This window comes from Biomphalaria glabrata, chromosome 3 (genome assembly GCF_947242115.1).
Source record: "Biomphalaria glabrata chromosome 3, xgBioGlab47.1, whole genome shotgun sequence".
NCBI classification, from domain to species: domain Eukaryota; kingdom Metazoa; phylum Mollusca; class Gastropoda; family Planorbidae; genus Biomphalaria; species Biomphalaria glabrata.
In genome coordinates this window covers 52624059-52649168 of record NC_074713.1, presented here as the reverse complement: position 1 = coordinate 52649168, position 25110 = coordinate 52624059, and the positions used below count along the sequence as shown (strand labels likewise).

The 25110-nt window shown below is 38.3% G+C and overlaps 2 protein-coding genes across 5 annotated transcripts; both read left to right on the top strand.

Annotated features, from left to right (window-relative positions):
- The first annotated feature begins 4082 nt into the window (after nucleotides 1-4082).
- LOC129924963 (cytochrome P450 2U1-like) lies at nucleotides 4083-10842 on the top strand. 4 transcript variants are annotated; one of them, XM_056022612.1, is made up of 5 exons: nucleotides 4083-4232; nucleotides 4702-4884; nucleotides 6489-6705; nucleotides 7157-7271; nucleotides 9470-10842. In XM_056022612.1, the coding sequence occupies exons 3-5, from the start codon at nucleotides 6518-6520 to the stop codon at nucleotides 10631-10633; spliced, it is 1467 nt and encodes a 488-aa protein (XP_055878587.1). In that variant the 5' UTR covers nucleotides 4083-4232; nucleotides 4702-4884; nucleotides 6489-6517; the 3' UTR covers nucleotides 10634-10842. The 4 variants fall into 4 exon arrangements, with proteins under 4 accessions (XP_055878587.1, XP_055878586.1, XP_055878590.1 ...); XM_056022611.1 differs by lacking the exon at nucleotides 4702-4884; XM_056022615.1 differs by lacking the exons at nucleotides 4083-4232; nucleotides 4702-4884 and adding an exon at nucleotides 5346-5445.
- A 5853-nt stretch (nucleotides 10843-16695) lies between these two features.
- Nucleotides 16696-24237, top strand: LOC106054495 (cytochrome P450 2U1-like). The gene is made up of 4 exons (XM_056022610.1): nucleotides 16696-16839; nucleotides 18950-19166; nucleotides 21065-21179; nucleotides 22748-24237. The coding sequence occupies exons 2-4, from the start codon at nucleotides 18979-18981 to the stop codon at nucleotides 23909-23911; spliced, it is 1467 nt and encodes a 488-aa protein (XP_055878585.1). The 5' UTR covers nucleotides 16696-16839; nucleotides 18950-18978; the 3' UTR covers nucleotides 23912-24237.
- The last annotated feature ends 873 nt before the right edge of the window (nucleotides 24238-25110 follow it).

Below are 25110 nucleotides of genomic sequence, written 5' to 3'. Positions count from 1 at the left end.
CCCCCTGGTAGGGGGTTTTAAACCCCAAAACCCCTTTGGTTGTGCTAGGGCAAGTGATGGTTTAGTATTAAAATCTCACCTAAAATAAACAAAATCAAAGCAAAAAATCAGTCACTAAATTCCGACTCCCCCCCCCCCCTTGGGGGGATTTCATTTCGGGGGGGGTTTGAACCCCAAGAACCCCCCCCCCCTGGCTACGCCCATGGTCTTGAGTGTTTTGTTTTGGCAAAAATTTCCTTTTATAATACATGACTTAGTCAAAGACGTCTCTACCTTTTCTAAACACATGACTTTTAAAAGCATATTTCTCCCTTTTCCTAACACTAATATCATACAATGTATACTACCTTAACTTTGACTAACGTACTTTTAAATTTAATGATCTGTTAAACGAAACACACGGAATCCCCTACACTAAATTTGTAACATAGATCAGATCTATTCATGTTTATAAAGTATTTATGTATATTCCCACAACCAATGGAATTAAACAAATAAAACATTGAAAAAGGTGTTTGTTTTGTCTGTACTTCACGGATACCACCCTACCATGTGGAAACCATTTTAGAGTCGTTTAAAAAGAAATAGTCACTTATCAACTAAAATGAATACCAACTACAATATAGGAAACGTAATTCTGGCCAAAAGGACAAACATGCATGGATGGTTGGGGTAGGGGGACACATTCCAATCTCTGCTTGTTATAAATACCATGATGAAAAACACTCATTTACCACATCTTGGTTTGGAAGACCCAACCTCTATCTATGCCAGGGGTTCTCAAATTGTGGTTCGCGAACCCCTTGAGGGGTCAAGTCCTTAAGTCCAGAACACAGAACAGACCACCGATACATTTCCCAGTGTCGCTCCAGGTCTCCCAAACAGTTCCCTAGTATGACACAGGACAGCACTCAGCGCCAGACTGTTCAGACTCCCATGACTTCAGCAGGATCTACAATAGTCTTTCTTCCTGTCAAAACATGTCTGCCACTACTTGTGTTCAATGGCGTTCTGATGCGCACCATCAGCGTGGCTCGAGAGCGGAGTTACAACAAAAGTTTTAACAGTTTAAATCATAGATATTTTTTCTAAGGTAAAATTCGCGCACGTAGGGAGGTATTTGAAAAGCATTGTCGTTTATATTTAATTTTTTCGCGATTGCTTGAAGTTCATGTTACTGAAAGTAATATTTTCATTATGGAACAACTCCTTTGTAATTTTGTTACAACTCCTTTGTAATTTTGTTACAACTCCTTTGTAATTTTGTTACAAATCCTTCGTAATTTTGTTACAACTCCTTCGTAATTTTGTTACAACTCCTTTGTAATTTTGTTACAACTCCTTCGTAATTTTGTTACAACTCCTTCGTAATTTTGTTACAACTCCTTCGGTAATTTTGTTACAACTCCTTAGTAATTTTGTTACAACTCCTTCGTAATTTTGTTACAACTCCTTCGTAATTTTGTTACAACTCCTTCGTAATTTTGTTACCACTCCTTCGTAATTTTGTTACCACTCCTTCGTAATTTTGTTACCACTCCTTTGTAATTTTGTTACAACTCCTTCGTAATTTTGTTACAACTCCTTCGGTAATTTTGTTACAACTCCTTCGGTAATTTTGTTACAACTCCTTTGTAATTTTGTTACAACTCCTTTGTAATTTTATTACAACTCCTTCGTAATTTTGTTACCACTCCTTCGTAATTTTGTTACAACTCCTTCGTAATTTCGTTACAACTCCTTCGTAATTTTGTTACAACTCCTCGTGAAACTGGATCTGGAAGAAAGAATATAACGTTTAGAAGATATACATATTTTTTTCCCATCCTGTTAGTTTTTTGAAGTCTAATAACAGAAGTAGACTTGATGAAGAAGATGACATTCGTTCTGATCTGGCAAAGACTGCTAAGGGAATTCCCTGAGCTTAGGAAACAGGAACAAGCTGAACCTTCTCATCGATCTTGTATACACTGGCAATAGTATTGTAGCAGTGTAGTTTGCTATATTTCCTTCTGCCATGCTTTTTCACTACATCTCTACACTACGTCAGTATGGGAAAATATAAAATAAAATAAATTGTAATCAAAAAATTAAATTTCGTTATTTTTTTTAAATTAGAAGAATAAGAAGAAATATATCTTAGACAAAAAAATAATTTCATATTATACATAAAGCTTGGCCAATGCTCCTCATTATGATTACGATTTTTATAACATTATATTAAAAGCGTAGTTACTTTAGAATATTATTTTACGGTTGGGGCTCGCAGCATGGTGGGGAATAAAAAATAAGAGGTAGCCGAGATAAAAAAGTTGAGAACCGCTGGTCTACGCTATCAAATTTCTCTGCATAATAGTACTGAAAATCGCTTTGGGGTTCACAGGCAAGGTTAGATAACTCCATGTATGGACAACGCATTATGAACAATTCAACGACGGCTGGATGACAAAGATATTTGTATTGATCTTCTGAAGCTGAAGAATCTTCTATTTAAGTTTGTTTCATTTACATTTTGTTTTATTTTTATCAACTCCCTCTGTCTATCTGTCTGCCATGTAAAAAGTGCGTACACGTGTACACAAAAAAAAGTGTGTACTCGTCATTCCCCCACCCCACACACACACACTTACCCACCGATTCTCGGATCAAGCTGAAACTTCGCACAATTATTCATTAACATTAATAAAACATAGATTCAATTTTTTTTAAGTAACCAATAAGACAGTCAATGACTAGTAATTCATTATTTTTGTTTAATCTCTTATTGAAAAATTGGGAAATTATTAATAGGTTTGACCGTGGTGAGACTCCATACTGATCCAACTCTTCGATATATGGCATTGGGCGATCTACCGTTTTCGAACAAAACAGAATTTTTTTTTTTAAAATACGGATTGAGGACAATATTATTAAAAAATGATTACTCACAGATACTATATTGAATCATTTCAGTCTGTGGTGATTCTAACAGAACTCCAGGACCTCTCGGAGTCAACTGGTGAAGATTAGTTGTCCCGGGGTTTAAATGGGGAAAACATTATTGCTAGACCAGACATACTAAAAATAAACTAGAAATCCTAACCTACGAGGTGGCTGAGGGACAAAGCGCTTGACTTCCGAACCGGGAGACCCGGGTTCGAATCCTGGTGAAGACTGGGATTTTTCAATTTCGGGATGTTTGGGCGAGTCTGAGTCCACCCAGCTCTGATGAGTACCTGACATTAGTTGGGGAAAAGTAAAAGCGGTTGGTCGTTGTGCTTGGCCACATGAGACTCTCTTAAACCGTAGGCCACAGAAACAGATGACCTTTACATCATCTGCCCTATAGACCAGAAGGTCAATTCCTCATGAGCTCACTGCAATGCTGTTTAGCCTCAATCTTGGTTTCGATGACAAGTTAACACCTGGAAACCGGTGCCGGTCTGTCCACTGGAACCACGGGGTTACAAGTACATCTCTCAGCCCACTCCAACTGTCATGTGTCACTGCCATACATTAGGAAGGTAAAAAGCGGGTAGATCGTTGTTCTGGCCACGTGACACCTCTGTGCTCTGTCGGTCATAGAAGAAGATAAGCCTTACATCAAGGACAGAAAGGTGCACATTTTTGTTAATGCGTATACATTTGTTAACTCTTTCTCTCCTAACCGACGATACCAACGTTGATTCCACCAGAATGTGGTAAATAATTACGGAAAGAAAGAGTTAAATAAGTTTGAACTCTTAAAATGGGCCTTGGTAGTCTAGTATCTAGCTCTTATCTTGACATTACGTAATAGGTCGACGTCTGCAAAGAAAATACTTAAAGTTGAGCTTAAGCACACACTTTTTTTTTCCTACATTCACCTCCCCCCCCCCCTCCCCAACCCCTATAGAACTTTTAAATGGAGATTTATTTGTGCTACACTTTAACACACAGGTGCACACACATACACATACACACGCAAACACATACGCTCAAGAATACATACATGCACGCACACTTGCAGCTGATTTAGGAATATATGTTCTGTAAAGTCAACATTCATTTTGGGAGAAAGGGAAAAGGGGGGTGGGGGGGGATAACTTCTCTCAATTGCAGGTTGGCCTTCACGTCAAGGCTGCTGGTGCCCGATCCATGGTCAAGAACTTTGGCATTCTTTCTCTATGCCTTGGATTTTATTACTTTGAGGTGTTTATTTTTTGCACTGTCATTCCAGATGTGATACGCGGAGTAAATCTATCGTTTAAAAGGTAAGGATATAAAGATCTAATCATTGCAGGATACGCGTATCATACTGTAACAAAAAATTTTTGGACACAAGAAGAAGTGGCTCAAATTTTTAAAAGGCTAAATTTTGTAATTAAAACTTTTTGGTCTCATTTCTTCACCTTCTGTCCCCTGATTGGACCTTTGTGGCACCACACATGATCTGTCAAATATCTTTCTCCATTCTTCTTTGTCTTTTGCCTTGAATAGAATCTCACTGACAGGCTTGTCTATTCTAAGATTTCTTCCCATACTTTCTCTGTCTCCCGCTTCTTCTTTTTCCTGTTACTGTTCCTTGCAAGAAGGTCTTTGCGAGTACTTAGGACTTCGTGATATGGATATTTAGTTTTAATAGTTTTTTTGTTGTTGTTGCTGTTGTTTTTACAGTGGCCAGATGGTCATCATGGGGCCAATTAGGCGACACTATATATTGGTATATATTGGTTTCATAAGGTTGTTATTGCCGAAAGCACTGCACTACCTATAAAGTACTTCCAACGGCATGCGTCTCAAATAGCCTCTGACAACCGTGTACATCGCAAGTTCTGAAAGGGAAACTGTTTGATCCTGTAACTCCTGGCCTTCACGTGTGGCTCAAATTTGGAACTGCTATCACTAACAGAAGACGGAGCAAAGGTGAGTAGCTGGTTCCTAAACCAGTAAGCTTCCACGGGGCAGAGGCGAAGAACTGGCGCCTAAACCAGTGAGCTTCCACGGGGCAGAGGCGAGGAACTGGCGCCTAAACCAGTGAGCTTCCACGGGGCAGAGGCGAAGAACTGGCGCCTAAACCAGTGAGCTTCCACGGGGCAGAGGCGAGGAACTGGCGCCTAAACCAGTGAGCTTCGGACAGAAGGGGCGCGTTAGCCAAGGCTGGCTAACAATCTTGGAGAAGGAAAACTATGAATCCAAATCTGCTATACCCAGTGTCACATATCGTTTGTCAGACATTTTAATTATTTAATTATTTAAACTATAGCTCGGGTCGAGGTCGAGTTGCAGACCGAGCAGACCTAATTAGCCGGGTTTTTCTCTGGGATTCTTGACCATGCACCCATTGTCTGATAGAGAATGTCTGATTGGTTGGAGATGGGAGCTAGAGATCAAATGTCGTGGTTTTGATTGGAAGAGGCGTGGTGACGCTACGAGCTGAAAAGAAATTTAAATAATGCCCCAGTCTCCAGCTGATTTTCATACTATGTAGGTCGTTTAAAATCCTGTAGAAATCTTTTGAATGTTTTATCTAAGTTACAGTTTATTCATGTTATTATTGTACATTTGCTGTTTCAAGTTTTAAATTAAAAGTGTCTGTATTTGAATTGATAAGGATTTTCGCCTATTCATTACTAGATTATATTTAGATCTAGATATAACGTAGTCCTTAGAAAGTCACAGTAATTCTTCCAGACAGCTGACATCTTCTAATCCTCGGCATTACGGTTACAGGATCATTATCTAAGAGGCAAAAGTTCATTCAAGATCATTACTACTTCAAGAGCTTATTCATCGGGACATCTATCATCACAGGATCATTATCTAAGAGGCAAAAGTTCATTCAAGATCATTACTACTTCAAGAGCTTATTCATCGGGACATCTATCATCACAGGATCATGATCTAAGAGGCAAAAGTTCATTCAAGATCATTACTACTTCAAGAGCTTATTCATCCGGGACATCTATCATCACAGGATCATTATCTAAGAGGCAAAAGTTCATTCAAGATCATTACTACTTCAAGAGCTTATTCATCGGGACATCTATCATCACAGGATCATGATCTAAGAGGCAAAAGTTCATTCAAGATCATTACTACTTCAAGAGCGTATTTATGGGGACATCTATCATCATCAAAGATCTTCAGTGATTGTGATAAAATGGCACCTTTTACTCAAGTATTAAAGATCTATTAACCGTGGCACCCAGATATGGGAAATGCTTCTGGATTCAGCTCTGAGGAAAAATCAGTACCCGCCGACCCTAGTTCGCAGCACATTGTGTTATATTCTGCGATGCGGCTGACCCCAAAAAGTACTGTTCCATTCGGACACAGCAGCTGCGTGTGGAGGGTGTGGGAGAACTGCTGTGTGAGCGACATCGTTCCGACTGAAAGGGGTCATAAATAATTTTAGTAATATATAGAATTACATGCTATTAATTTTCTGTTGTTAATAAATTAGTTGTTAACCTAATAGAAGAATATTTGTTTAGAATTTCATTGAAATTATTTGATTTCTATTTCAGTGTGATAACTTTACTGGAAACTTTCTGGAATGGATTTGATCTTGATCTTGGCAACAGTGACATTGTTGTCTCTTTACTTTTGGCTCAAAAGAGAAGATCGACGTCTGCCGCCGTATCCCGTCATGCCCTTACCAATAGTTGGGCATATGTTTGAGTTAACCTCTGACCTAAGGTCAAAGTTCAAACAATGGCGGGAGAAATGCGGCGATATCTTTTGGTAAAATTGTAATTGTTCAATTCACTAATTTTTTTTTTCATCCAAAGTGTTTATATTTTATTTTGTAACATAGTAGTCTAACAAGGAAAAGTGACATACAACTGAGCAGTGGCGGGAGCTGGTAGCGTCACTGGGTGCGGCAAAGCGAATTTTGTTCTCCCACTTACCATTCTTGGATCAAGTTAAAACTTTGTACAATTATTTATCGTCATTGACAACACATGAATACATTTTTTATAAAATATTTAATAAAATTTGGTGAGAATTCATTAATTTTGTTTAATATAGGAAAAGGGAAATGAACCTTGCAGTATTGAGAGAAATGGCTTAGATGAGCGGACAGACAGAGTGCAATGATATAAGCTTTGTAGAAATAAATTTGAATGCTAGTCTTGTAGTTAAAGCTGTTTAAAATACTTTTGCTCTGCTCACTTTCATGTCTTCCCTATAGCTTAAAAATTGGGTCAAAGTTCATGGTGGTGCTCAACGGATATGACCTGATCAAGGAAGCCTTCGTACAAAAAGGACACGTCTTATCAGATCGACCCCTGATCCCTTTGGATTTGGTGAGCATAAATGAAACAGAAAAAAAAAAGATGTTTTTAAGGACTTTATTGATATGGACCGTTTGTGTGTTTCCATGGTATCGATGGAGTGAGAGAGGTGGATGTTGTTAGCTTGGTAGACTTAAGAGATCTTCTGATGAAACCATGATCTGGTCTGTCATGACGAGTGTTAATGGAAGTCACGTGGGTAATAGTTGTAGCGAATTTTTTTTCGAGAGACATGAGACAGAAAGGGCGTTGTGTTTTTGTAATGAGTTAAATCTTGTTTTTTTTTTTATTATCATTTAATTGGTTCTACATACATCTGCTTGTGCCTGTGTATATTTTAAATTAAATTTACATTCCTTCACCTTTTCCTTTAGTGGTTGGACCTTTGGGGCACCATACAAGATCTGTCGACCGTCATTCTCCATTTCTCTCTTTCTTTTTCCTTCGATAGATCAAATCTGTTTCAATGACAGGTCCTTCCATTCTTTTATTTTATCTTCCCATCATGTCCTATGTCTGCCTCTTCTTCTTTATCCTGGTGCTGTTCCCTGAAGGAAGGTTTTTGCTAGCTCTGAGGACTTCGAGATATAGTAGTTACCGTGGGGTCCAATCGCTGTACTAATCCTGTCTGTAATTACAATAAGCTTTATTTTACAGATAACTTTGTTTAAGTTTATTTAATGTTCCATACTACAAATATAATGCACATTCATTGATGTAGTTATACAGCTGTTTGGAGCTACGAACCATAGACTTACAATTAAAACTTATAATGTTTCCTCTACTTTCACCTATAACTTAGTCTGTGGGACCATTGGGGCACTGTCACAGCTTTCCTATTATATAACTCTATCTACTTATAACTCGATAGAATCTACCTTAGGTCTCGATACGTCTGGTTCAGTTCTAGTTAACGAAACAAAACAATGAAACCACTAGATCAAACACAGAACCTTTAATCAGCTTTACTGCATATCACACACGCTGGTCTCTGTCTGGCAGCGAAACACACTTCCGGTCATTCGCGCAGATTGTAAAAAAAGATTATACATACATACACACATTCATTCGTGGCAGGCACCACGCATGATTTGCTGACCACCTTTCTCCATTCCTCTCTGCCTTTAGCCTTGGATAGAACCTCTTTCAATGACACAGACCCGTCCATTCTTTTATGTTGTCTTCCCATCGCTTTCTCTGTCTGCCTCTTTTTATTCTTCCTGGTACTGTTCCCTGAAGGAAGGTCTTTTTATCCACAGAGTTTTAGTTTGCGTTTTGTTTTTTTTAACAATAGTTAGCAGGTCGTCGTGGGGTCCATTCCCTTTAGTAACCCAGTCTCTATTCTCCTCGTTTGTGATGCGGTCTTTAAGTGTCTTTAAATTCAGACCTTATAATGTTATGCAGGGCCGGTCCTACAGATTGCGGGGCCCTATGCAAAACGTATTGCGCGGGGCCTAATTTAGGTTGTGATAAGGATAAGTGAAAATTAAGATTTTGTTTTCGAAAATAAATTCGTCTTTCCATTTTATTTATACTTTACTAAGTACAAAATCAGTGTCAAATTAACTTTACGAGCCATCTGCAGTAGATAGTAGTTTTCTAACAAAAAGCCGATAAACTTTCAGATCTGCCTTTTAGATTTACTATCGACTAGCAAATTATTTTCATGTTTTTTAAGAAGTCGAGATAGATTTAGATCTATATTTGCATGAAGTAAATTAAGTATTCCAACTTCTTGTTTTGGTTAAAATTCGGCTTATTATTACATTTTGATTAAATGAAAGCTGACAAAACCGCCTTTTTTAAATCGCAGGTTGGATTGGAATTTCCATATTGAATGACACCCCGAAAAGACAATTTTTATCTGTTTTTAGGAGATTTGCATCAGTTTTCGGAAGATTTTAATAATTTCAGGAGATTTTCATGACTTTTTCTTATATTTTATAATTTAAGAAACCCTTTTATTAATACGTTAAAATGGTTTAATTTAATAATTTACACCTAGAATCGCATCGCGCGGGGCCTATGAAAGTGCGGGGCCCACTGCAGCCGCATAGGTTGCAGTGGCTTAAGACCGGCCCTGATGTTATGTACACACATTTCTTTCGTTATAACATATTTTTACACAGTAGTCCGTAGTAATGTCTGATATTTCTATACATAATATACACACTAACTTACTACATTTCTTTTGAAATATTTGACACCAGGTCTCAGGATTACATCACTATGGCATAGTTACAAGTTCTGGAAAAGTCTGGAAGGAGCAACGAGCCGTCGGGTTACAAATCCTTCGAAATTTCGGACTTGGAAACAATATATTAGCGGATAAAACACAGAATGAAATATCCTACTATATCGAACATTTGACTGAGAATACGGGGAAACCCGTTGACATTCACTTGATCACCTATGTCAGCTCTTCCAATATTATTTGCTCTATATTGTTTGGACATAGATTTGAATACACTGACCAACTGTTTCAAAAAGTAGTGACCAACGTGTCCCTCTTTGTGGGCAATTTCAATATCAACAGTGCCATTCTTTTTATTCCTGCCTTACGACATCTGCCCGGAGATTTGTTTAGAGTCAAAGAGTCTAAGCAAGTTGTCAGAGAAATGTTCCAATTTTTTGACTCTTGTATTGAAAAGTGTCGTAAAGGGGAGACTGGAGAATGTTTCATATCAGAATATCTCAAAGAACAGGACAAGAGAGTTAATAGTGGCATTGAAACATCCATGGATGAAAATCATTTGAAACGAAATCTGTTTGACTTATTCTTAGCTGGAACAGATACTACCTCTAACACCATCTATTGGTTTGTACTTTATATGTTGCATTATCCAGATGTTCAGAAAAAAATATTTGATGAAATTAATGAGCATGTTGGAACAGACAGAGTACCTAATATCCTAGACAAACAGAACCTGACGTATTTGAACGCAGCTATAATGGAGACTCAGAGGATCTCAAGTATTGCCGCGAACTCTCTAGCCCACACTTGCCCAAGGGATGTAATCTTAAGGGGTTACACAATACCTAAGGGGACCTTTGTCCTACCGAGTGTAGACTCCGTGTTTTATGACGAGAATATTTGGGGAAAAGACGTCATGACCTTTAGACCGGACAGATTTATTGACCAAGATGGAGAACTGCTGAATCCGGAGGAGTTTATTCCGTTCAGCTTGGGAAAACGAATTTGTTTAGGAAAAGCCATGGCCAACGTCGAACTTTTCCTCTATCTGGCCAACATGCTTCAAAAATTTGAGTTTCAACCAGTGGATCCTGCGCAGCTCCCTACATTGGACTATGTGTTCGGGCAGACAGTATATCCTACAAAGTATCAGCTATTAATCGTATCTAGATTCGGTTAAATCCAAGCAACTATTGTGTAGACGATTGAAGGTGGACTTTAAATAGGATCGTTCATGTGTATATACGTTAAGGTTGAGAGCAAATGCTCCTAGCACAAATTGTTGCTGCAGTCCATACACATCTTACAAAGGCACTGGGTCTGTTTCCACTCTATATTGTATTTCATTAAAATAATGCACAGAATCATGTCCCTTTTTCCTCTTGTAGTCTTGAGCATGGGCGTAGCCAGGATTTTTTTTCGGGCGGGGGGGGGGGGGGGGGTTTGGGGGGGCGAAAAAAAAATTATATGTATTTATGTGTGTGTGTGTGTGTGTGTGTGTACATAATCTTTATTACATTCTGACCCTTCATTCTTTCGGAAGACGTTTAGTGTGCCCTAGAATAGGTTCTTCCATGAGTTAGTGAAAAAATTGTAGATTCCCCGACATTACTAGCAAAGGGGTCTGGGAGAGCGCTAGGAGCACTATTTCTGATATTGAAAACCAACAAAATGCATATTCTGAGGTATCTACAGTGCATTTTCCTGCTATTAAAAAGTTCTATTTAAAAAACCTAATGTGCTATTCTTACTGACTTAGACCCTCTCTCGTCGTTCGGCGCATTTGCCATCAAGCTGTTTCCATAAAATTGTGAACTCCCCGCCATTATTAGCAAAGGGGTCTGGGGGAGCGCTAGGAGCTCCCCTAGCGCGGGGGGAAGCCCCGCCGCCAAGCACTATTTCTGGTATTGAAAGCCAACAAAATGCATATTCTGAGTTAACTACAGTCCATTTTAATGCTATTAAAAAGTTTTATTTCAAAAACCTAATGTGCTATTCTTACTGACTTAGACCCTCCCACGCCGTTCGGAGCATTTGACGTCAAGCAGTTTCCATAAAAATCTGTCACTGGTAATGTCTGAAGCCTCTTCCCACCTACCATGAGGACCTCCATGAATGAGTGGCGTCAAGTTGTACTAGGATATCATTGCAACTCTTCTTATGCGTAATTCATTTTGTCGGAGAACATGTCCCGCAAACCTCATGCGTCGTTCTCTCACAATCTTACTAAGGGGTTGACTCCCAGTTCGGCATAGGATTTCCTTGATTTGATCAGATCTCTATAACTGACTCCTGAAATCTGTCTTACCCATCTTTGTTGAGCTATATTTAGTGTTTTTCGATTTCGGTAGATGACTATTCACTGCAGTTTATTAATGGAGCCCTGCCACTGGTAAAAATGTGTAACCTCTCTTGAATACGCTCTTAGAATTAAGTGACTGTAGTTTGCTTTAGATTTTATTTCGAAAAGAGAAGTTTTATCGTCAAAATCTTCTGTTGGGGGTTTTCCACCTCAAAATGCTCTGTACGGGGATCTTAGACTCAAAACCATCTGGAGGGGTTTTAATTTAAACTTTAAAAAAAAAAAAAGCCATCTGTAGAAGAAGCTCAAAACCCCCGATTGGCTTGGCTACGCTCAAATAATTTTACTGTGTAATTTGCTTTTTTTTTATATTGAAGATGTATTTTTAGCACCAAACCCCTCTGAATGGGGGTTTAAACTCAAAACCCCATTCGGCAACGCTCATAGCATTTTGAGTGCGTAGTTTGCTTTTTTTCTTACACTGAAGATAGCGGGGGGTTTAAACTCAAAACCCCTTTGACTACGCTCATAGATTTTAGAGTGAGTAATTTTCTTTTATTTATATTGAAGAGGTACTTTTTACCTTCAAACCCCACTGAAGTGGGGTTTAAACTCAAAACTGAGTCAAAACCCATTTAGCTACGCTCATAACATTTTGAGTGCGTAATTAGCTTTTTTTTATATTAAAGAGGGGGTTTATCGTAAATTTTAGACGGGGTTTTAAAATCAAAATCTTCCTTAACTGTGCTCTAGGAATTAGGGGATTTTCGTTTGCATTTTTTTTTGTTTTGTTTTATAGAAGAGTGGGAGTTAACTGCAAAAACCCCAGGTAGGGGGTTTAAAACTCAAAATCCCTGGTAGGGGGTTTTAAACTCGAACCGCTCTGGTAGGGGTTTTTAAACTCGAACCCCCCTGGTAGGGGGTTTTAAACCCCAAAACCCCTTTGGTTGTGCTAGGGCAAGTGATGGTTTAGTATTAAAATCTCACCTAAAATAAACAAAATCAAAGCAAAAAATCAGTCACTAAATTCCGACTCCCCCCCCCCCTTGGGGGGATTTCATTTCGGGGGGGGGGGTTTGAACCCCAAGAACCCCCCCCCTGGCTACGCCCATGGTCTTGAGTGTTTTGTTTTGGCAAAAATTTCCTTTTATAATACATGACTTAGTCAAAGACGTCTCTACCTTTTCTAAACACATGACTTTAAAAAGCATATTTCTCCCTTTTCCTAACACTAATATCATGTGGAGAATACTACCTTAACTTTGACTAACGTACTTTTAAATTTAATGATCTGTTAAACGAAACACACGGAATCCCCTACACTAAATTTGTAACATAGATCAGATCTATTCATGTTTATAAAGTATTTATGTATATTCCCACAACAAATGGAATTAAACAAATAAAACATTGAAAAAGGTGTTTGTTTTGTCTGTACTTCACGGATACCACTTTGCCATGTGGAAACCATTTTAGAGTCGTTTAAAAAGAAATAGTCACTAATCAACTAAAATGAATACCAACTACAACATAGGAAACGTAATTCTGGCCAAAAGGACAAACATGCATGGATGGTTGGGGTAGGGGGACACATTCCAATCTCTGCTTGTTATAAATACCATGATGAAAAACACTCATTTACCACATCTTGGTTTGGAAGACCCAACCTCTATCTATGCCAGGGGTTCTCAAATTGTGGTTCGCGAACCCCTTGAGGGGTCAAGTCCTTAAGTCCAGAACACAGAACAGACCACCGATACATTTCCCAGTGTCGCTCCAGGTCTCCCAAACAGTTCCCTAGTATGACACAGGACAGCACTCAGCGCCAGACTGTTCAGACTCCCATGACTTCAGCAGGATCTACAATAGTCTTTCTTCCTGTCAAAACATGTCTGCCACTACTTGTGTTCAATGGCGTTCTGATGCGCACCATCAGTGTGGCTCGAGAGAGGAGTTACAACAAAATTTTTAACAGTTTAAATCATAGATATTTTTTCTATCGTAAAATTCGCGCACGTCGGGAGGCATTTGAAAAGCATTGTCGTTTATATTTAATTTTTTCGCGATTGCTTTAAGTTCATGTTACTGAAAGTAATATTTTCATTATGGAACAACTCCTTTGTAATTTTGTTACAACTCCTTCGTAATTTTGTTACAACTCCTTCGTAATTTTGTTACAACTCCTTCGTAATTTTGTTACAACTCCTTCGTAATTTTGTTACAACTCCTTCGTAATTTTGTTACAACTCCTTTGTAATTTTGTTACAACTCCTTTGTAATTTTGTTACAACTCCTTCGTAATTTTGTTACAACTCCTTTGTAATTTTGTTACAACTCCTTTGTAATTTTGTTACAACTCCTTTGTAATTTTGTTACAACTCCTTCATAATTTTGTTACAACTCCTTCGTAATTTTGTTACAACTCCTTTGTAATTTTGTTACAACTCCTTCGGTAATTTTGTTACCACTCCTTCGTAATTTTGTTACCACTCCTTCGTAATTTTGTTACCACTCCTTTGTAATTTTGTTACAACTCCTTCGTAATTTTGTTACAACTCCTTCGGTAATTTTGTTACAACTCCTTCGTAATTTTGTTACCACTCCTTCGTAATTTTGTTACAACTCCTTTGTAATTTTGTTACAACTCCTTCGTAATTTTGTTACAACTCCTCGTGACACTGGATCTGGAAGAAAGAATATAACGTTTAGAAGATACACTTATTTTTTCCATCCTGTTAGTTTTTGAAGTCTAATAACAGAAGTAGACTTGATGAAGAAGATGACATTCGTTCTGATCTGGCAAAGACTGCTAAGGGAATTCCCTGAGCTTAGGAAACAGGAACAAGCTGAACCTTCACATCGATCTCGTATACACTGGCGATAGTATTGTAGCAGTGTAGTTTGCTATATTTCCTTCTGCCATGGTTTTTCACTACATCACTACACTACGTCAGTATGGGAAAATATAAAATAAAATAAATTGTAATCAAAAAATTAAATTTCGTTATTTTTTTTAAATTAGAAGAATAAGAAGAAATATATCTTAGACAAAAAAATAATTTCATATTATACATAAAGCTTGGCCAATGCTCCTCATTATGATTACGATTTTTATAACATTATATTAAAAGCGTAGTTACTTTTCAATATTATTTTACGGTTGGGGTGGGGAATAAAAAATAAGAGGTAGCCGAGATAAAAAAGTTGAGAACCGCTGGTCTACGCAATCACATCTCACTGCATAATAGTACTCAAAAGCGCTTAGGGATTCCCGGGCAAGGTTAGATAACTCCATGTATGAACACTTCAAGGACGACTGGATGACAAAGATATTTGTATTGATCTTCTGAAGTTGAAGAATCTTCTATTTAAGTTTGTTTCATTTGCATTTTGTTTTTTATTTTTATCAACTCCCTCTGTCTATCTGTCTGCCATGTAAAAAGTGTGAATACGTTATTCCCACCTCCCCCCCCCCCCACACACACACACTTACCCACCGATTCTCGAATCAAGCTGAAACTTTCACACATTATTCATTGACATTGATATGACATGAATCAATAAAAAACAAGTAACCAGTAAGACAGTATATTACTAGTAATTCATTATTTTTTAAATCTCTTATTGAAAAAATGAGAAATTATTAAGAGGTTTGACCGTGGTGAGAGTCCACACTGATCCAACTCTTCGATATATGGCATTGGGCGATCTACCGTTTTCGAACAAAATAGAATTTTTTTTTTTAAATACGGATTGAGGACAATATTATTAAAAAATGATTACTCACAGATACTATATTGAATCATTTCAGTCTGTGGTGATTCTAACAGAACTCCAGGACCTCTCGGAGTCAACTGGTGAAGATTAGTTGTCCCGGGGTTTAAATGGGGAAATAATTATCGCTAGACCAGACATACTAGAAATAAACTAGAAATCCTAACCTGGCTGAGCGATAAGGCGCTTGACTTCCGAACCGGGAGTCCCCGGTTCGAATCCTGGTGAAGACTGGGATTTTTCTATTTCGGGATGTTTGGGCGAGTCTGAGTCCACCCAGCTCTGATGGGTACCTGACATTAGTTGGGGAAAAGTAAAGGCGGTTGGTCGTTGTGCTTGGCCACATGAGACCCTCGTAAACCGTAGGCCACAGAATCAGATCATCTGCCCTATAGACCACAAGATTTACCCTAACCTACGTCAATTTCTCATGAGCTCACTGCATGCTGTATAGCCTCAATCTTGGTTTTGATGACAAGTTAACACCTGGAAACCGGTGCCGGTCTGTCCACTGGAACCACGGGATCACAAGTACATCTCTCAGCCCACTCCAACTGTCATGGGTCACTGCCATACATTAGGAAGGTAAAGGCGGGTAGGTTATTGTTCTGGCCACGTGACACCTTTGTGCTCTGTCGGTCATAGAAGAGGATAAGCTTTACATCAAGGACAGAAAGGTGCACATTTTTGTTAATGCGTATACATTTGTTAACTCTTTCTCTCCTAACCGACGATACCAACGTTGATTCCACCAGAATGTGGTTAATAATTACGGAAAGAAAGAGTTAAATAAGTTTGAACTCTTAAAATGGGCCTTGGTAGTCTAGTATCTAGCTCTTATCTTGACATTACGTAATAGGTCGACGTCTGCAAAGAAAATACTTAAAGTTGAGCTTAAGCACACACTTTTTTTTTCCTACATCCACCTCCCCCACCCCACCCCTTATGAACTTTTAAATGGAGATTTATTTGTGCTACACTATAACACACAGGTGCACACACATACACATACTCAAGCAAACACATACGCTCAGGAATACATACATGCACGCACACTTGCAGCTGATTTAGGAATATATGTTCTGTAAAGTCAACATTCATTTTGGAAGAAAGGAAAAGGGGGGGTGGGGGGAGTGGATAACTTCTCTCAATTGCAGGTTGGCCTTCACGTCATGGCTGCTGGTGCCCGACCCATGGTCAAGAACTTTGGCATTCTTTCTCTATGCCTTGAATTTTTATTACTTTGAGGTGTTTCTTTTTTGCACTGTCATTCCAGATGTGATACGCGGAGTAAATCTATCGTTTAAAAGGTAAGGATATAAAGATCTAATCATTGCAGGATACGCGTATCATACTGTAATAAAAAAAATTTTGGACACGACAAGAAGAAGTGGCTCAGATTTTTAGAAGACTAAATTTTGTAATTAAAACTTTTTGGTCACATTTCTTCACCTTCTGTCCCCTTAATTCGGACCTTTGGGGCACCACACATGATCTGTCGAATATCTTTCTCCATTCTTCTTTGTATTTTGCCTTGAATAGAATCTCACTGACAGGCTTGTCTATTCTAAGATTTCTCCCCATACTTTCTCTGTCTCCCGCGTCTTCTTTTTCCTGTTACTGTTCCTTGCAAGAAGGTTTTTGCGAGTACTTAGGACTTCGCTATATGGATATTTAGTTTTAATTGTTTTTTGTTGTCGTTGTTGTTGTTTTTACAGTGGTCAGATGGTAATCATGGGGCCAATTAGGCGACATAATATATTGGTATATATTGGTTTCATAAGGTTGTTATTGCCGAAAGCACCTACACTACCTATAAAATACTTCCAACGGCATGTGTCTCAAATAGCCTCTGACAACCATGTTCATCGCAAGTTCTGAAAGGGAAACTGTTTGATCCTGTAACTCCTGGCCTTCACGTGTGGCTCAAATTTGGAACTGCTATCACTAACAGAAGACGGAGCAAAGGTGAGTAGCTGGCGCCTAAACCAGTGAGCTTCCACCTGGCAGGGGCGAGGAACTGGCGCCTAAACCAATGAGCTTCCACCTGGCAGGGGCGAGGAACTGGCGCCTAAACCAATGAGCTTCCACCTGGCAGGGGCGAGGAACTGGCGCCTAAACCAGTGAGCTTCCACCTGGCAGAGGCGAGGAACTGGCGCCTAAACCAGTGAGCTTCCACCTGGCAGGGGCGAGGAACTGGCGCCTAAACCAGTGAGCTTCCACCTGGCAGGGGCGAGGAACTGGCGCCTAAAACAGTGAGCTTCGGACAGGAGGGGCGTGTTAGCCATGGCTGGCTAACCATCTTGGAGAAGGAAAACTATGAATCCAAATCTGCTATACCCAGTGTCACGTATCATTTGTCAGACATTTTGATTATTTAATTATTTAAAATATAGCTCGGGTCGAGGTCGAGTTGCTGACTGAGCAGACCTAATTAGCCGGGCTTTTCTCTGGGATTCTTGACCATGCACCCATTGTCTGATAATGAATTTCTGATTGGTTGGAGATGTGAGCTAGAGATCAAATGTCGTGGTTTTGATTGGAAAAGGCGTGGTGACGCTACGAGCTGAAAAGAAATTGAAATAATGCCCCAGTCTCCAGCTGATTCTCATACTATGTAGGTCGTTAAAAATCCAGTAGAAATCATTTGAATGTTTTATCTAAGTTACAGTTTATTCATGTTATTATTGTACATTTGCAGTTTCAAGTTTTAAATTAAAAGTTTCTGTATTTGAATTGATAAGGATTTTCGCCTATTCATTACTAGATTATATTTAGATCTAGATATAACGTAGTCCTTAGAAAGTCACAGTAATTCTTCTAGACAGCTGACATCTTCTAATCCTCGGCATCACGGTTACAGGATCATGATCTAAGAGGCAAAAATTCATTCAAGATCATTACTACTTCAAGAGCTTATTCATCGGGACATCTATCATCACAGGATCATTATCTAAGAGGCAAAAGTTCATTCAAGATCATTACTACTTCAAGAGCGTATTAATGGGGACATCTATCATCATCAAAGATCTTCAGTGATTGTGATAAAATGGCACCTTTTACTCAAGTATTAAAGATCTATTAACCGTGGCACCCAGATATGGGAAAGACTTCTGGAGTCAACTCTGAGGAAAAATCAGGATCCGCCGACCCTTACGTAGTTCGCAGCACATTGTGTTATATTCTGCGATGCGGCTGACCCCAAAAAGTACTGTTCCATTCGGACACAGCAGCTGCGTGTGGAGGGTGTGGGAGAACTGCTGTGTGAGCGACATCGTTCCGACTGAAAGGGGTCATAAATAATTTTAGAAATATATAGAATTACATGCTATTAATTTTCTGTTGTTAATAAATTAGTTGTTAACCTAAATGAAAATATTTGTTTAGAATTTCATTGAAATTATTTGATTTCTCTTTCAGTGTGATAACTTTACTCAAAACTTTCTGGAATGGATTTGGTCTTGATCTTGGCAACAGTGACATTGTTGTCTCTTTACTTTTGGCTCAAAAGAGAAGATCGACGTCTGCCGCCATATCCCGTCATGCCCTTACCAATAGTTGGACATATGTTTGAATTAACCTCTGACCTAAGGTCAAAGTTCAAACAATGGCGGGCGAAATGCGGCAATATCTTTTGGTAAAATTGTAATAGTTCAATTCACTAAATTTTTTTTTTTAATCCAAAGCGTTTATATTTTATTTTTTTACATAGTAACAAGGAAAAGTGAAATACAATTGAGCAGTGGCGGGAGCTGGTAGCGTCACTCGGTGCGGCAACGCGAAATGTTTTCTCCCACTTTTCTTTCTTTTATCAAGTTGAAACTTTGTACAATTATTCATCTTCATTGACAACACATGAATAAATTAAAAAAAAAAAAATATTTGATAAATTTCGTGAGAATTCATTAATTTCGTTTAATATAGGAAAGTGAAATTAAACTTGAAGTATTGAGAGAATGGCATAGATGAGCGGATCTTTCTTTTATATAAGCTTTTTTTCAAAAGTATTGTTTATATTTTATTTGTCTTTAACCATCTGACCATTTTAAACCAGGCTATATAAATGTCTTAGAGATATCCACCGGAAACAGGAAATGCTTGTTTTTGGTTTTTGTGCCTGTGGGATTAGTAGGAGGAGCGTCATTAGTTACACAAAAAATGGCCGGCTCCTCTGCCACCAAAGCGAAAGCCACCTTGGCCAGCCATATATGTGGACGGGAGTGTCTTTCTAATATATGGCTCAACAGTCACATGATAGAGTGTTCAACGAGATGAGTAAAAGTCCATACGACTGATCGAGGCCAACGCAATTACCGTATTTTCGCGCATATCACCCGCATACGTGTATACAGCGCATTGATAACAAAAGAAATAAATACAATATTGTTCAACCCGCACCCTTAAAAACCCCGCATGTGCGAAGCGTGACTTGCTATAAACCTGTCACAATTGATTACTAGTATATTATAGATTCTCTGCCGCATCGAAACTATTTGTTTTCTTTTGGTTTATAATAAGATGTTTATAAAGCCTTTCAATTTATATTTTTACAACCATACAGCGAACCGTAGGTGATATAAAGACTCATTGGTGTGTTCATATTTTCCGTTTATGACTGCTAAAATCGGTGTACACCCCGCACCTTATATACCCCGCACCATTTATACACGGACAGCCGCACTCCGCATGTACAAACTTGTATAACCCGCAAGCAATATGCGAGAAAAAGTCAGTAGAGATTTCCTATGACGGAAAAATTATAAATAGCTAGGGGTTCTTTTTGTGTTGTTTCTCGTGTGTGTGTCCTGTGTACCAATAAATAGAATTGTGAATTTGCTGTTGTTGTTTTTTTTTAATTTATATGTTTGTTTTTTTCACTTTTAACTCTTTCTCTCCTAATTGACGATACCAGCGTTGATTCCACCAGAATGTGGTAAATAATTACGTAGAGAAAGAGTTAATGCACTTTTCCGTTTGTAAGTAAAGTTCCCCCTTTCAGACCTTGTGGTCTATAGGGCAGATAATTTCGGGATCTTCGGGCGTCTCTGAGTCCACCCAGCTCTAATGGGTATTCCTGACTTTGGTTGGGGGAAAGTAAAGACGGTTGGTCGTTTTGCTGGACACATGACACCCTGCTCGGTAACCGTTGGTCAAAGAAAAAAGTGACCTTAACATCATCTGCCCTATATATATATATATATATATATATCCATATCGCTCATTAAGTAGCATTTATTCCCTTATTTTGAAATGAAACAAAATAATTAATCACCAAAAATTAATGAACTAATTGTTGTTGTTTTTTTATTAATTCATGTAGTGCAGGTTCAATGAATAATTGTGCAAAGTTTTAACTTGAACCGAGAATGGGAAATGGGAGAAAAAAACAACATGTTCAAACATTTTACCAGACAGACAGACAGACAGACAGAGTGCAATGATATAAGCTTTGTAGAAATAAATTTGAATACTAGTCTTGTAGTTCGAGATGTTGAATATATTTTAGCTCTGCTCTCTTTCTTGTTTTCCCTATAGCCTAAAAATTGGGTCAAAGTTCATGGTGGTGCTCAACGGATATGACCTTATCAAGGAAGCCTTCGTACAAAAAGGAGACGTCTTATCAGATCGACCCCTTACCCCTTTGGACTTGGTGAGCATAAATGAAACAGAAAAAAAGAAAGATGTTTTTAAGGACTTTAAACGTATTGATATGGACCGTTTGTGTGTTTCCATGGTATCGACCAGTAGAGAGGAGTGGATGTTGTTAGCTTGGTAGACTTAAGAAATCTTCTGATGAAACCATGAGCTGGTCTGTCATGACGAGTGTTAATTGAAGTCACGTGGGTGATAGTTGAAGCGAGTTTTTTCTCGAGAGACATGAGACGGAAAGGGCGTTGTGTTTTTGTAGTGAGCTAAATCTTGTTTTTTTTTTTTATTATCATTTTAATTGGTTCTACATACTTCTGCTTGCATCTGTGTATATTTTTTATGAAATTTACATTCATTCACCTTTAGTGGTTGGACCTTTTGGGGCACCATACAAGATCTGTCGACCGACGTTCTCCATTCCTCTCTTTCTTTTTTCTTCGATAGATAAAATCTGTTTCTATGACAGGTCCTTCCATTCTTCTATTTTATCTTCCCATCGTGTCCTATGTCTGCTTCGTCTTCTTTATCCTGGTGTTGTTCCCTGAAGGAAGGTTTTTGCTAGCTCTGAGGACTTTGAGATATGCATAGTAGTTAGCAAGTCACAGTGGGGTCCAATCGCTGTACTAATCCTGTCTGTAATTACAAAAAGCTTTATTTTACATATAACTTTGTTTAAGTTAATTTAATGTTCCTTACTGCATATATAATACACATTCATTGATGTAGTTATACAGCTGTTTGAGCTACGAACCATAGACTTACAATTCAAACTTATAATGTTTCCTTTACTTTCGCCTATCTCTTAGTCTGTGGGACCGTTGGGGCACCACGCACGATTTGCTAACCGTCTTTCTCCATTCCTCTCTGCCTTTTGCTTTGGATAGAACCTCTTTCAATGACAGGCGCGTCCATTCTTTTATGTTGTCCTCCCATCACTTTCTCTGTCTGCCTCTTTTTATTTGTCCTGGTACTGTTCCCTGAAGGAAGGTCTTTGCGAGCCCCGAAGACTTTATCCACAGAGTTTTAGTTTGCGTTTTTTTACAATAGTTAGTAGGTCATCGTGGGGTCCAATCGCTGTAGTAACCTTGTCTCTAATCTCTTCGTATGTGATGCGGTCTTTAACCCTTAAAGTGCTCAGCTGTTTTACAATGAGTGCATAAACAATGGAGGCTAAACTACCACACGCGCCTTAAGGGTTAAGTGTCTGTAAATTTAAAGAACTTATAATGTTATGTACACACATATGTTTCGTTATGATATATTTGTACAAAGTACTCAGTAATACTGTACGCCAGGGGTTCTCAGCCTGTGGGTCGCGACCCCTTTGTGGGTCGAATGACGATTTGCCAGGGGTCGCCTAAGACCATCGAAAATATGAATTGTTTTTGTCTATTCTTCTATTGTTCTATGTGTGTCTGTGTGTGTGTGTGGGGGGGGGGTTCGCGTCAGAGTGGGGGATTGTAAAAAGGGGTCGCCGAGCATAAAAGGTTGAGAACCGCTGCCGTACGGCATTTTTAACATAATAGACACCCTAGCTTACTACATTTGTTTTGAAATATTTGACACCAGGTCTCAGGATTACATCACTATGGCATAGTTACAAGTTCTGGAAAAGTCTGGAAGGAGCAACGAGCCGTCGGGTTACAAATTCTTCGAAATTTCGGACTTGGAAACAATATATTAGCGGATAAAATTCAGAATGAAATATCCTACTATATCGAACATTTGTCTGAGAATACGGGGAAACCCGTTGACATTCACTTGATCACCTATGTCAGCACTTCTAATATTATTTGCTCTATATTGTTTGGACATAGATTTGAATACACTGACCAACTGTTTCAAAAAGTGGTGACCAACGTGTCACTCTTTTTGGGCAATTTTCATATCAACAGTGCCATTCTTTTTATTCCTCCTTTACGACATCTGCCCGGAGATTTGTTTAGAGTTAAAGAGTCTGAGAAAGTTGTTAAAGAAATGTTCCAATTTTTTGACTCTTGTATTGAAAAATGTCGTAAAGGGGAGACTGGTGAATGTTTTATATCAGAATATCTCAAAGAACAGGACAAGAGAGTTAATAGTGGCATTGAAACATCCTTGGATGAAACTCATTTGAAACGAAATCTGTTTGATTTATTCTTAGCAGGAACAGATACTACCTCTAACACCATCTATTGGTTTGTACTTTATATGTTGCATTATCCAGATGTTCAGAAAAAAATATTTGATGAAATCAATGAGCATGTTGGAACAGACAGAGTACCTAATATCCTAGACAAACAGAACCTGACGTATTTGAACGCAGCTATAATGGAGACTCAGAGGATCTCAAGTACTGTCGCAAACGGTCTAGCCCACACTTGCCCAAGGGATGTAATCTTAAGGGGTTACACTATACCTAAGGGGACCTTCGTCCTACCGAGTGTGGACTCTGTGTTTTATGACGAGAATATTTGGGGAAAAGACGTCATGACCTTTAGACCGGACAGACTTATTAACCAAGATGGAGAACTGTTGAATCCGGAGGAGTTTATTCCGTTCGGCTTGGGAAGACGAATTTGTTTAGGAAAAGCCATGGCCAACGTCGAACTTTTTCTCTATCTGGCCAACATGCTTCAAAAATTTGAGTTTCAACCCGTGGATCCTGCGCAGCTCCCTACATTGAACTATGTCTTCGGGCAGGTAGTATATCCTACCAAGTATCAGCTTCTAATCAAGCCTAGAGTCGGTTAAAGCTCAAGCAAGCTCTATATACATCCCAGTGTATCTCAACTGATGTAAAGGTAGTCTGGTGATAAGATTATAAATGAGTATCTGCCTGGGTTGAGATCCAATGCCTCTAATGCCAATTGTCGCTTCTGTCCTTACACATCTTATAAAGGGACTGGCTTTGTTTCACTCTAGATTGTATTTTATTCCACTACTGCACAAAATCTTTTTTTTTTCTCTCCTTTGTAGTTTTGAGTTTTATGTAATGATAAGACTTAAACAAAGACGTCTCTACCTTTTCTAAACACATGACTTTTACAAGAATTTGTTTCCCCTTTTCTTAAAGCGGGAGTCTCACACAGCATGAACACCTTTCTGAACACATGATTTTTACTTCAATTTCTCTCCCTTTTCTTGAGAAATCACTTTTACAAGGATCTTATGTCCCTTTTCTCATCACTTACATTACACAATGAATTCTTCTTTAACTTTGACTAACGTACTTTCATTGATCTGTTAAGCGAAACAAACAGAAACTCATAAAATAAATATGAACATAATCTATTCATGTATAAAAGGCATTGATGTTTCTTCACACAACGCAATATAATTAAATACAACGTTGGATAAAGTGTTTGTTTTTGTCTGCACTGAACTGAAAATGTTTTTTTTCAAACTATTTTCAAGTAAGCAAAACAACTACATTGCTAAAAAGAAACTATTTATAAATTTGACTAACATACTTTCAATAGTCTGTTTAACGAAAGATACAGGAAAAGAATAAATTTGTAGCATAGATAAAATCTATTCATGTATAGAAAGTATTTATGTATTTTAACACAACAAAATGGAATTCAACAGATTTATAACTACGCGCTGTTTTTGTTTTGTCTGTACTGTACTAAAATATTTTTTTTTTGGAACTATTTTCAAGTAAGCGAAAAATGCATATATTAAATGGAAACCAATTTAGAGTCGTATAAAAGGAAATAGTCACAAATCAACTAAAAGGAATATCAACAACAGTAAAACCAGTATAATTCGGACAAAGGACAAACATGCATGGAGGTATGTGTGTGTGTGTGTGGGGGGGGGGGAAACACATCTCGGCTTGTGATTTCAAATGAAAGTGTAAAGAACTATCAAGATGAATCAGTCGTTTACCCCTGCAGCAGTAAATGTTTGGGGTTTGTTTTTTAGTCTTTGAACGATCATGATGAAAA